The sequence below is a fragment of the Macaca nemestrina genome, chromosome 11 (assembly GCF_043159975.1).
Source record: "Macaca nemestrina isolate mMacNem1 chromosome 11, mMacNem.hap1, whole genome shotgun sequence".
Lineage (NCBI taxonomy): Eukaryota > Metazoa > Chordata > Mammalia > Primates > Cercopithecidae > Macaca > Macaca nemestrina.
Window position 1 is genome coordinate 50,034,173 of NC_092135.1, and position 12,549 is coordinate 50,046,721.

Consider the following 12,549-nt stretch of genomic DNA (forward strand, 5'->3'; position numbering starts at 1 on the left):
GAGCCATATTTTTCTTCCTGCAGAGAGTCTATAAACAGATGTGCAAGGAGGAGAGATACTCAATTCTTCTCCTAGCAAAGAATATTAAATATTAAGACCCTAGGAAAAGAAGTGCATTCTTGGGGGGAGGTCTATAAACGGCCGCTCTGGGAGTGTCTGTCTTATGTGGTTGAGACAAGGACTGAAATACACCCTGGTCTCCTGCAGTATCCCCAGGCTTACTAGGATTGGGAAAGTCCAGCCTGGTAAATTTTGGTCAGACTGGTTCTCTGCTCTTGAACCCTGTTTTCTGTTAAGATGTTAATCAAGACAATACGTGCACAGCTGAACACAGATCCTCATTAGTAATTCTAATTTTGCCCTTTGCCTTGTGATCTTTACTGGCCTCAGAAGCATGTGATCTTTGTGACCTACTCCCTGTTCATACACCACCTCCCCTTTTGAAATCCTTAATAAAAACTTGCTGGTTTTGCGGTTCAGGTGGGGCATTACAGACCTACCGATATGTGATGTCACCCCCGGCGGCCCAGCCGTAAAATTCCTCTCTTTGTACTCTTTCTCTTTCTGAGACCGGCTGACACTTAGGGAAACTAGAAAGAACCTACATTGAAATATTGGGGGCGGGTTCCCCTGATAATACATATCTTAAACACGCTGAATAGGAAACACGCAAATTCAACTCTCGTTTATAAGCAATGAATTAGGCAGAGTGCCATGATTAACTTTTTTTTTTTTTGAGATGCAGTTTTGCTCTTGTTGCCCAGGCTGGAGTGCAATGGCACAATCTCGGCTCAATGCAAACCTCTGCCTCCCGAGTTCAAGCGATTCTCCTGCCTCAGCCTCCCAAGTACCTGGGATTACAGGCATGCACCACCATGCCGGGCTAATTTTGTATTTTTAGTAGGGGTGGGGTTTCTCCACGTTGGTCAGGCTGGTCTCGAACTCCTAACCTCGGGTGATCTGCTCACCTAGGCCTCCCAAAGTGCTGGGATTAAAAGTGTGAGCCACTGTGCCCACCGATTAACTCCATTTACTAAACCATATAATAATACAATATATTCAAGAGCTGCTTCCTCGGATGCAATACAGATCAGTCATTGCCATTCTATTCATTTCTCATGTCGCCACCAACATTTTTGGGGCGATTAGGAGGAATTAAGAGAATTGAGCGTAAGGGGAGCCAGGAAGAAAAGAAGGGGGAAAAACACATAAAAATTCCCTTTTACTGTCTTTTAATATTTTAAACCATCTATTAAAAAGGCAAGTCCTGGGGCCAGCCTTTATTTTCCTACAAGTTTACTTTCTTCTTGGCTGATATTTCCAAAATACCCTCTGTAATCCTGTTAGGTGAGAACCATGTCCCCCTAACTCCACAAAATGAGCACACTCATTTATACACACCCTTACTCAGGAGACAGGGCAGCAGCACACATGTTATAATTTCCATTGTAATAGGCCTATTAGGAAGCATAATGTGCCAGACATTTTCTAGTGACTGGGATAAAGGAAAAATGAGTCAGCCGGGTGCAGTGGCTCATGTCTGTAATCTCACCACTTTGGGAGGTTGAGGCGGGCAGATCACAAGGTCAGGAGATCAAGACGAGCCTGGTTAACATGGTGAAACCCCATCTCTATTAAAAAAATATATATATACAAAAAATTATCTGGGTGGGGTGGCACACACCTGTAGTCCCAACTACTCAGGAGGCTGTGCCAGGAGAATCACTTGAACCCGGGAGATGGAGGTTGCAGTGAGCCAAAATAGCGCCACTGCACTCCAGCCTGGGCAACAGAACGAGACTCTGTCTCGGGAAAAAAAAAAAGAGTCTCCAAGGTAGCCACTAGCATGCCAAAAAGTTACAGATAGAGAATCAAAAGCAAATAGGCCAGGCATATGATTACATTACCTCTGCAGACCGAGAAGACCATTATGCACACTCTGTATGCACCTGTGGAGTACTGTCAGGCTTCAGGGGTGGGATACACATCACCAGTTAAACAACAAGGACCTGCCCTGCCTACATCCAGCTCTGAAGCTTTCTTACTAGCTTATAAGCTTTGGAGTAGTTCACCTTCATTTTGACTCAAACTCAAATCCATGTTCTCATTTGTCAAATGGAGATTAAAATAGCTGCCGTGCTTAAAAGAGTTGTGAAAATTACGTGAAAAGAAAAATGGACAAAATACTTAAACAAGTAGTACTTTGAAAAAGAGAATATCCATTTAGCAAAATAAATATATTTAAAGGTGCCCAACATCAAGAGTTATCAGGTAAATGCATATTAAAACTACAATGAAGGCCAGGCATGGTGGCTCCCGCCTGTAACTCCAGCACTTTGGGAGGTCAAGGCGAGCGGATCACATGAGGCCAGGAGCTGGAGACAAGCCTGGCCAACACAGGGAAACCCTGTCTCTACTGAAAATGCAAAAACTAGCCAGGCATGGTGGTGTACATCTGTAGTCCCAGCTACTCGGGAGGTAGGAGAATCGCTTGAACCTGGGAGGGAGAGGTTGCAGTGAGCCCAGATCATGTCACTGCATTCCAGCCTGGGGGACAGAGCAAGACTCTGTCTCAAAATCAACAACAATGACAAAGCCCATAATGAGATACCCACTAGAATGGCTAAAAATTTTAAAACTACATCATCATGTACTGACAAATTTCTGACATAAAATTGTAATAATACGACAAAATGAAAAATCAAGGCAGGGAAGAAGAGAAGTGGTCAGATTCAGAGACAGAAAACAACCAAGGAGAAAAAAATAACAAAAGATAAAGAAATGATATATCCTTAAGTTTTATTTTGATATCTGGGTGATAAATAGTTAGAACCAATAGTTGTCAAGTAACCAGAGTTTGATATCCTACCCTACATACATACACACAAAGCCTATTCTTAACACCTATAAGCAGGTGGCCACTTCAGAATGTCAATAATTTTCAGGGGACAATGGCCATTCCCAGATATCTGCCACAATGACCTTCTTAGGTTCAATCTCTACATTAGATACAAATGTTTATTCATTATCAGATAACTTAACAGAACCTAATAAGGTATTAATGTTTGGGAAAAAAAAAGTTCTTCCCCTTCAACCCTCCATCTCAAGGACTTAGTACTGCTGTGGACAAACCAAAACACTGCACATGCTAGATTTCTTTAAGCAGATCTCTTTTTAGAAGAGAAGGTTAAGATAATACATCCCATGACAAATGAAAGTAAAAGCTGCTGTTCCAGATAAGAATTAAAAAAAAAACTTTTAGTACAAATGAGAAGTAAAATTCTGAGTCACTACAATTCTCATATTGCAAATGAAAATAGGCAAGTGCTTACTAAGGGAATGTTTACCGACCAAGAAAATAGTCTGCAAGTTTTCAGATACAATAAAAATTTCACTGCATAACAAATTTTTCATCCGAATGCTATCATTTAAAAATGATACTAAATATGAGGGAGACTGCACATAATAAAAATTTTTTAATCCTTCACCATTTCCCCTCATGCTTTTATAAAATATGAGATAAAACACAGTTCTGAGCTTGCATTAAAAGTCAGTAAGAACTGGAACTACTTCACAAGATACTTCATTTTTAACATTCCTTAACTGGAGAAAACTAAAGAAAGGCCTCCCTGAATGGAACAGAGATCACCATAACAGGTCTCCATGGTAAAGAACTGCAAATGTTCCACAAGGTGCTACAGGGACAGAGAGGTGCTTGTCCTTTAAGCATAGCAGCCACAGACCCATTAAGAAAATAATGCTAAAGGAAGTCTAAAAGCTGAGAGCAACACTTATTACACCAAAAAAGACAGCAGATGCCAATAAGTCAATGTGAAACTTAATCCTAAAAAAGAAAGGATGAGGGAAAAGAATGTTTCAACAATACCAAAATACCTCAGGAACTAATATCCTTCTCACCCATGGTATTGGACAAATATTGCCAATTAGCTGCTATTTTTATAACAGGAAAAAGACTGTAAGCAAAAACACTTTTAAAAACTTTGTAACTTAGGCCAGGCATGGTGCTCATTCCTATAATCCCAGTACTTTGGGAGGCCAAGGTAGGTGAATCACTTGAGGTCAGGAGTTGAAGACCAGCCTGGACCACATGGTGAAACCCCATTTCTAGAAAAAATACAACAACAAAAAAATTAGCCAGGCATGGTGGTGGGCGCTTCTAATCCCAGCTACTCAGGAGGCTGAGGTAGGAGAATTGCTTGAACCCAGGAGGCAGAGGCTGCAGTGAGCTGAGACTGTACCACTGCACTTCAGCCTGGGTGACCAAGTGAGGCTGTGTCTCAAAAAAGAAAAAATAATAAAATACAGCCGGGCGCGGTGGCTCAAGCCTGTAATCCCAGCACTTTGGGAGGCCGAGATGGGTGGATCACGAGGTCAGGAGATCGAGACCATCCGGGCTAACACAGTGAAACCCCATCTCTACTAAAAAAAATACAAAAAACTAGCCGGGCGATGTGGCGGGCGCCTGTAGTCCCAGCTACTCGGGAGGCTGAGGCAGGAGAATGGCGTAAACCCGGGAGGCGGAGCTTGCAGTGAGCTGAGATCCGGCCACTGCACTCCAGCCTGGGCGACAGAGCCAGACTCCGTCTCAAAAAAAATAAAAATAAAAATAAAATAAAATAAAAACTTTTTAACTTAAACAAAATGAAAAATCAAGGAAGGGGGAGAAGAAAAGTGGTCAGATTCAAGGACAAAAGACAACCAAAGAGGAAGAAAATAACAAGAGATAAATGATATATCCTTAAGTTTCATTTTGATACCTGGGTAATAGATGGTTAGAACCATCACTTGTCAAGTAACTAGAGTTTGCTATCCTACCCTACATACTTATAAACAAGGCCTATTCTTTTCTTTTTTTTTTTTTTCTTTTGAGACAGAGTCTTGCTCTGTCGTCCAGGCTGGAGTGCAGTGGCACAATCTCAGCTCACTGCAACCTCTGCCTCCCGGGTTCAAGTGATTTTCCTGCCTCAGCTTCCCGAGTGGCTGGGATTACAGGCGTGCACCACCATGTCCGGCTAATTTTTGTATTTTTAGTAGAGACGGGGTTTCACCATGTTGGTCAGGCTGGTCTCGAACTTCTGACCCTGTGATCCGCCCACCTCGGCATCCCAACATGTTGGGATTACAGGTGTGAGCCACCACGCACGGCCACAAGGCCTATTCTTAACATGCAGGTTAAGGTCCTTTATTTAAACAAAAGCCATGCTAGAGACACATCCACCTAACCACACTGCTGTAGTATTATGTTGTATATTCACTGGCAGAAAATCATTCTCTTCTTGACTTACTTTCAAATTACACATAAACTTATTAAATGTTATTATTAATGAATAAAAATATTTTTTAAACTATCGATATCAGCTGATGTGAAACAAAAATAAAATTAATGTCTTTTCTCTTAAATCCTAAAAACCTACAAGAAATTCCCTTGTATAATGATTTTAACCAATCTGTCATATAATCCATTTGAAATGCCCAAAATAGCTAAGACAATTATAAAACAGTGGGGAAAGAACAGACAATTCAATCCATAGTGATTAGACAACTGATTATTATCTATTGTCAAATGATTATCCAATTCAATTCCTCCGCAGACCTTATACAAAAAATAATTCCTGGTGGATCAAAGACCTAAATGTGAAAATCAAGAGTTTAGTAAAACTTGCAGAAGAAAATATGAAACGATCTGTATAACCTCAGGGTGGAGAAGGGTTTCTTTTCCTTATTACAGGTGTGAGCCACCACACTCAGCCCTAAAGCCTTTCTTAAGAAAAATAAAACTAAGGGAGAATGACAAATATCACTAAGTGAAAACTCACATTTTCTTTACAATAAAAGACACCAGAAACAAAAAGAACTAGAATACAGATTTGCAACACACATACCCAACTAAAGATTAGTAGGAAATGTATCTGGAACTCTAAAAATCAATTTTATTTTTCGGTGTTGGTTTTTGGTTTCGTTTTTTTGTTTTGTTTTATTTGAGAGACAGGATCTGGCTCTGTCACCCAGGCTGGAATGCAGTGGCGCAATCATGGCTCACTGTAGCCTCAAGCTCCCCAGCTCAAGCCATCCTCCCACCTCAATCTCCCAAGTAGCTCGGACTACAGGCATGCGCCACCATGCTCAGCTAATTTTTGTATTTTTTGTAGAGACGGGGTTTCATCATGTGGCCTTGGCTGATCTCGAACTCCTGAGATCAAGCAATCCACCAAGTGCTGGGATTACAGGTGTGAGCTGCTGCACCCTGCCATCAATTTTTAAAAAGTAACCCAATAGAATAATAAAAGTAATGAGCAGGCAATTTATAGAAAAAGAAAACAGAATGATGAAGAAACATATGAAAAGATGCTCATCTTCACTGGCAATGAAGTGGAAATTGAAAATGAAATGAAAACAATGTCTTACTTCATACCCATCAAATAGGCATAAAGAAAATGTGACAATGCTCAGCATTAGTGAGGATGTGGAACAACAGGAATTTCACTGCTGACAGGAAGGAAATCAACAAACCCTTGGAAGGGTGACTTTGCAAGACCTACATTTCTTTTTTTTTTTTTTTTTTTTTTTTTTTTGAGACGGAGTCTTACTCTGTTGCCCTGGTTGGAGTGCAGTGGCACAATCTCCACCTCCCAGGTTCAAGTGATTCTTCTACCTCAGCCTCCCAAGCAGCTGGGATGACAGGCATTCACTACCACACTCAGCTAATTTTTGTATTTTCAGTAGAGTCAGGTTTCACCACGTTGGCCAGGTTGGTCTTGAACTCCTGACCTCAGGTGATCTGCCCACCTCAGCCTCCCAAAGTGTTGGGATTACAGGCATGAGCCACCACACCAGGCCAAGAGCTACACTTCTACTGAAGAATTCCTGTTCAAGACAACAACCTTTAAGAATTTTACGCTCTGGCCAGGCGCGGTGGCTCAAGCCTGTAATCCCAGCACTTTGGGAGGCCAAGACGGGCGGATCACGAGGTCAGGAGATCGAGACCATCCGGGCTAACACGGTGAAACCCCGTCTCTACTAAAAAAAGTACAAAAAAAACTAGCCGGGCGAGGTGGCGAGCACCTGTAGTCCCAGCTACTCGGGAGGCTGAGGCAGGAGAATGGCGTAAACCCGGTAGGCGGAGCTTGCAGTGAGCAGAGATCCGGCCACTGCACTCCAGCCTGGGTGACAGAGCGAGACTCCGTCTCAAAAAAAAAAAAAAAAAAAAGAATTTTACGCTCTGCCAGGCACGGTGGCTCAGGTCTGTAATCCCAGCACTTCGGGAGGCCGAGGCAGGCGGATCACGAGGTCAGGAGTTGCACACAAGAAAACACAGATAAAAACGTTCAATACAGAGCTGTCTGTAGGTGCAAGAAATTGGAAATAAAGTCATGTTAGTCAATAGGACAACAGATAATGCATATTCATATAGTGGTATAGTATCACACAGCCATTAAAATTAATAACCTAGAGCTACAAACATCAACATGAATAACTCTCGCAAAGAAATGCTGTATGGGCCAGGCACGGTGACTCATGCCTGTAATCCCAGCACTTTGGGAGGCCAAGGCAGGCAGATCACCTGAGGTCAGGAGTTCAAGACCGGCCTGGCCAACATGGCAAAACCCCAACTCTGCTAAAACATGCCAAACTAGCAGAGCATGGTGGTGCACGCCTGTAACCCCAGCTACTCAGGAGGCTGAGGCACAAGAATTGCTTGAACCTGGGAAGTAGGGGTTGCAGTGAGCTGAGATCACACCACTGCACTCCAGCCTGGGCGACAGAGCAAGACTCTGTCTCAAAAAAAAAGAAATGCTGAATGACGAAAGTTGCAGAATGACAAAAAGACACTACTTTTTAAAAGTTTAAAAACATCTAAACAATATACAGTAATTTGTAAGTGTAGTATATATACTATTAAAGAGAATTTCCATCTATTTATAGAGTGTTTAACTCTGAGAAAGGAGGAAGAATGGGATCAGGTAGCTGCTAAAAATACTAAAGTATTTCACTGCATCTTGAATGTTCCTTTCTTTAAAAAAAGAATCAAGTATATCAGAATATTAGTACTTGACATAATTGCCTGGCAGGAATGGGAGTTCATATTTTGTATTTTATGCTGAAAATATTTCATAGTTTAAAAAGCTACAAAATACATTAGAAAAAACTTGGCTAAGTCTACTATTCTTATTCAAAACCAAAAAACTTTTAATTTTACTTTTTTACGAAGATTTTAACTTATTGTACAGAGTGGCCTAGTTAAGCAAATGTTATAAATTTGAATGTATAAAATGAATTTGTATTATTCTTATGCTATCAGTTATCTATTTTTATATTGGGATTTTTTATAAAATTTCACTGGAGAAAAGGACTGCATGACTGCATTTCACTGGAGAAAGTCTTAAGCTACTTCCTGGTCAATGTCTTCTAACACAGCAAAAGTCAAAAACACAGCAATACACACATTAAAAAGTCGTTTGGAAACGTATTCTCTTAAAAGTTCACAAATCAAACCGCTGCGTCCACAGTTTTGTAGAGGTAGAATCTGAGCTCAGCTTTGTGGGACACAAGTATATCTTTAAAGGAAATACCAAGGTTGAAAGAAGCAAACATTTAGCAATGAATGGTAAATAGCACAGAGGCAGAAAACTGGCAAGAAAGATTGCCTGGCTGAGTAAGGGGAAAAAAGATATGCAAACAAGAACCAGAGTTAAGGCTTAGAACAGAAAAGTCATGACTTGGAAATCAATGAATAAAGAAATGACATCTTCTCTGTTAACACTAACCACTATGGCCCCGTCCCCCATGTTTCACTTTCCCCTCAGAATTCTATGAGAATGGCTACTCCAACCAGGCTCCACCTCAAGATCCCCATACCCCTCTAACACTTGAGGCCCCCGTTGGGGAGAAGAGGCGGGATATAAGGATATTTTCTTTTTTCCCCTCAGAACACATCAAAGAAATCTTATTAAACAAAACAAAAAAATGAATCTAGATTTGAGGAATTCCAATAAAATGTTTAAAGAGCTCTAATACTACCAAATCTAGTATATTCTTCAGGGCTTAGGTTCTGATGCCAAGAAAATATAGGAATTTGCCAAGAGTTCCCTACTTTCTAGACTTTGACCTGCTTCCATTTGACAAGTCACATATCATCATCAATTCATGAGTGCCTTCCTAAGACACCTTGATCCATCCTTTTCTCAGCCTCTAAGAAAAGGATTCCTTCCTCGTATGAATGTCAGAAAGACTGCTCACCCTTAAGCAAGACTCTTCACCTACCAAAAGAGATTAATCTTTAAAGGCCTTTAATCATAAAATGAGCATATCATACACTAGCAAAAGGTGGTTACTTCCTGTTGTGAAAGTGCTATCAGAGAAGGGGGGAAGGAGGCTGGGCACAGTGGCTCACGCCTGTTATCCCAACACTTTGGGAGGCTGAGGCGGGCAGATCACTTGAGGGCAGGAGTTCAAGACCAGCCTGGCCAACATGGTGAAACCCCCATCTCTACTAAAAATACAAAAATTAGCCAGGTGTGGTGGTGCGCACCTATAGTCCCAGCTACTTGGGAGGCTGAGGCAAGAGAATTGCTTGAACCTGGGAGGTGGGGTTGCAGTGCAGATCAGGCCACTGCACTCCAGCCTGGGAGACAGATTCGTCTCAAAAAAAAAAAAAGAAAAGAAAAAAGAAAAGGTGGGAAGGAGAGGATAGTGTCAACACCTTCTCAGAGAAAGCTCCTATCTGAAGGTCCTTGTCTTTTCTTCAGGTACTATATTTCAAATAAAGAGAGAATGTAAGGTTTCTTGTATATTTCTGGCAATATACTTGTACTAAATTACAATTCTTATGTCTGTATGTTTCCTTCATTAGACTGAGAGTTCCTTGAAGGCAGGAACTCACAGTCTATTTATTTTGTGTTCATAGGTTAACACAATGTTTGACACAGTAATTATTCATTATATGTCTGGTGAATGAAGAGTGAACAAAGGAATGACCAAAAAAAAAAAAAGGTAATAAAAATCTCACTGAATCAAGGAGAACAAGTGAAAAAGACAATGACAATGTAAAGTAACATTCCTATAGATATCTCAAGCCAAATTAATGACTTCTCTGTGTGTGTGTATATGTATATATGTGTGAGTGTATATACATATATATATATATTTTCTGAGACGGAGTCTTGCTCTGTTGCCAGGCTGGAGTGCAGTGGTGAGATGTCGGCTCACTGCAACCTCCACCTCCTGGGTTCAAGCGATTCTCCTGCCTCAGCCTCCCGAGTAGCAGGGACTACAGGCACGCGCCACCATGCCTGGCTAATTTTTTGCATTTTGGTAGAAACAGGGTTTCACCATGTTGGTCAGGCTGGTCTCGAACTCCCGACCTCAGGTGATCCACCCACCTCAGCCTCCCAAAGTGCTGGGATTACAGGCGTGAGCCACCGTGTCTGGCCCTTGCTTTGTATTAACGATTTAAAATGAAAAGTTTCAAGATATGAAAAACGCAACATGTAATTTTCCTTCTATGATATATGTGCAAGTCCAACTTGAGCTCCTTAGTATTTCATTCTACTTTTTCTAACTCCATTCTCTTGTCTAGAAGTTGCACGAGGGCCTCAAATTCATTCTTTCACCCTTAAAATGCCTTTGGGGTACTGAATTCAGCCATCCTTAAGCTAATATGTAACTACTTGAAGCTCTGGCTTATGGCATTGGCCATAAAATAATCTAGACACAGTTTTTTTGTTTTTGTTTTTTAAATTTCAACAGCAGTGCCTCCTTTACAACTGTGGGACTAAACTGTGATCCACTAAACCATGCTGGAGCCTCGGGAGCCAGGCAGGGAAAGGTTTAGAACAGAACAGTAGGAGTAACTCTGCCTACTTCCACCAGAGAATTTTTCCATCAGAAAACAATCAACTTCCAAGAAAGATTTACCTTAAAGAAAAGAGTTCACGGTTTTTAAGTTTTAAAAACATTTGTCTAATTCTATTTTGTACCTTCTGTTTTATTTCATTACAACAGAACCAAAGTGTTCTTTTAAAAGCAATTTTTTTAAAGTACAAGTTGCACAAAGGTAGTATGATTCAAACAAAAGAATAAATACTGCAATGAAGTGTTTCAAAAGGAAACAGTGAGCCTCAGAGTGATGTTTCCCAGATTTATGCCAGTTACCTGTATTCAGCCACCAAGAAAAAAGTTGAATGAAATAAGGAACATACAAATTTGAACTATTTACATATATTATTTGACTCAAACATATTTTTTTAAATGGCTTAGGGATTACACAACGTACCAGAATACGGCAGTTTCTGCAGTTTCCTAATAACCAAATGCTAACCAAGAAACAGGTGAATTACTGCCCAAGATGTACTGTATTCTTGTGAGTCCCCCTGCCCCAACCCCATTTTCAAGTTCTAAAACTTTACCTAGAGTTCTGTTAACTAAGGCTACAAAAAGAAACAAAAAACAAACCTGTAGTCCCAGCTACTCGGGAAGGGAAAACGGACGTGGAGACTGAGGCGAGAGGAATTCTAGTCGCACCTGGGCAACATAGTGAGACTCAGACTCTCAAAAATACATACATATATGTCTGTTTGTTTTAGTGTTACTCAAATTTCCAAAATAATTTCGTATATATCTTGTCCATGTTTTTCTCATTCTACAGTCACTCAGACCAGCGCTTTATGACCGCAACAAGTAAAATACTTGTTGTTCTGGAGTGTTTTGAGACTCGAGATTTCCTTTTCATACTCTAAAACAGAACATCTCCTAGCACCCGTGCAATCTTTGCAATTCGGGGATGAAGAGCAACACCTTTACAACTGCAATAAATCTTAAGACTACCCTATCAGGGATTTAATGCAAGAGTAATATAAATAATGGGAAGTAAGTTCTTCCTATCCAATGCGGCTGTCTAGGTGTTAAGTGTCTGGTGTTGGGCTTCTCTAGACAGTAGGGTCTCCACTGCTGCATCATCCTCAAAAAATGATGGGGCAGACACAGAGATAACTAGCTGTCGAACGAGCAGGAAGTTTTTAATCACCAACTACACAATTACTTAATCAGTCCAGTCTCCAGCAAGCCCTAGGCTCTTCCCAAATCCTACGCTTGGAAGGGAGAACGGCCCTTTGAGCGTCCCCAAATTCACGCGGCAGGAAGCACTCCCCAAATCGCTAGCGACGCGCCGAGGTTGCCCCCAGAAAAATCCCAACGTCGAAGTAGCGGGCGGCACCGCCCCTCCCCTCCCTACGCTTGGCTTCCTAGTCCGGAGTCGCTACCGCCCACTTTCTAGCTGGACAAACAGCAGTCCAGGGCCGGGCACAGAGCAGTCCAGGACCGGGCACAACACTCACCCACGTCTTGCTCGAAGGGGTTGGCGGTGAACAAAGGCATCTCGCCGGCGCCCGAGCCCTACTCGCTGCTGTCTAGCTGAGACTCCGCAACTGCTCCCCGCCGGGTGACCCGCGGCCACGGCTCCCTAGACCGCTCCGCTTCGGCCTCCGTCCCCGCACTTCCGCCACCGCACCTGCCCGGCTCCTGCCTGACGGG

The 12,549-nt window shown here is 41.8% G+C and overlaps 1 protein-coding gene across 3 annotated transcripts in view; it reads right to left on the reverse strand.

The window, feature by feature from the left end:
* Nucleotides 1–12,545, reverse strand: part of LOC105492661 (signal transducing adaptor molecule 2) — a 54,380-nt gene extending 41,835 nt beyond the window's left edge. For 2 of the 3 annotated variants that reach the window (XM_011759896.3, XM_071072764.1), the window contains exon 1: nt 12,354–12,545. In XM_011759896.3, the coding sequence (XP_011758198.1) occupies nt 12,354–12,393 (40 nt within the window). In that variant the 5' untranslated portion in view covers nt 12,394–12,545. The remainder of the gene's footprint in view (nt 1–12,353) is intronic. The other variant, XM_071072763.1, reaches the window with a different exon arrangement.
* Nucleotides 12,546–12,549: the final 4 nt, after the last annotated feature.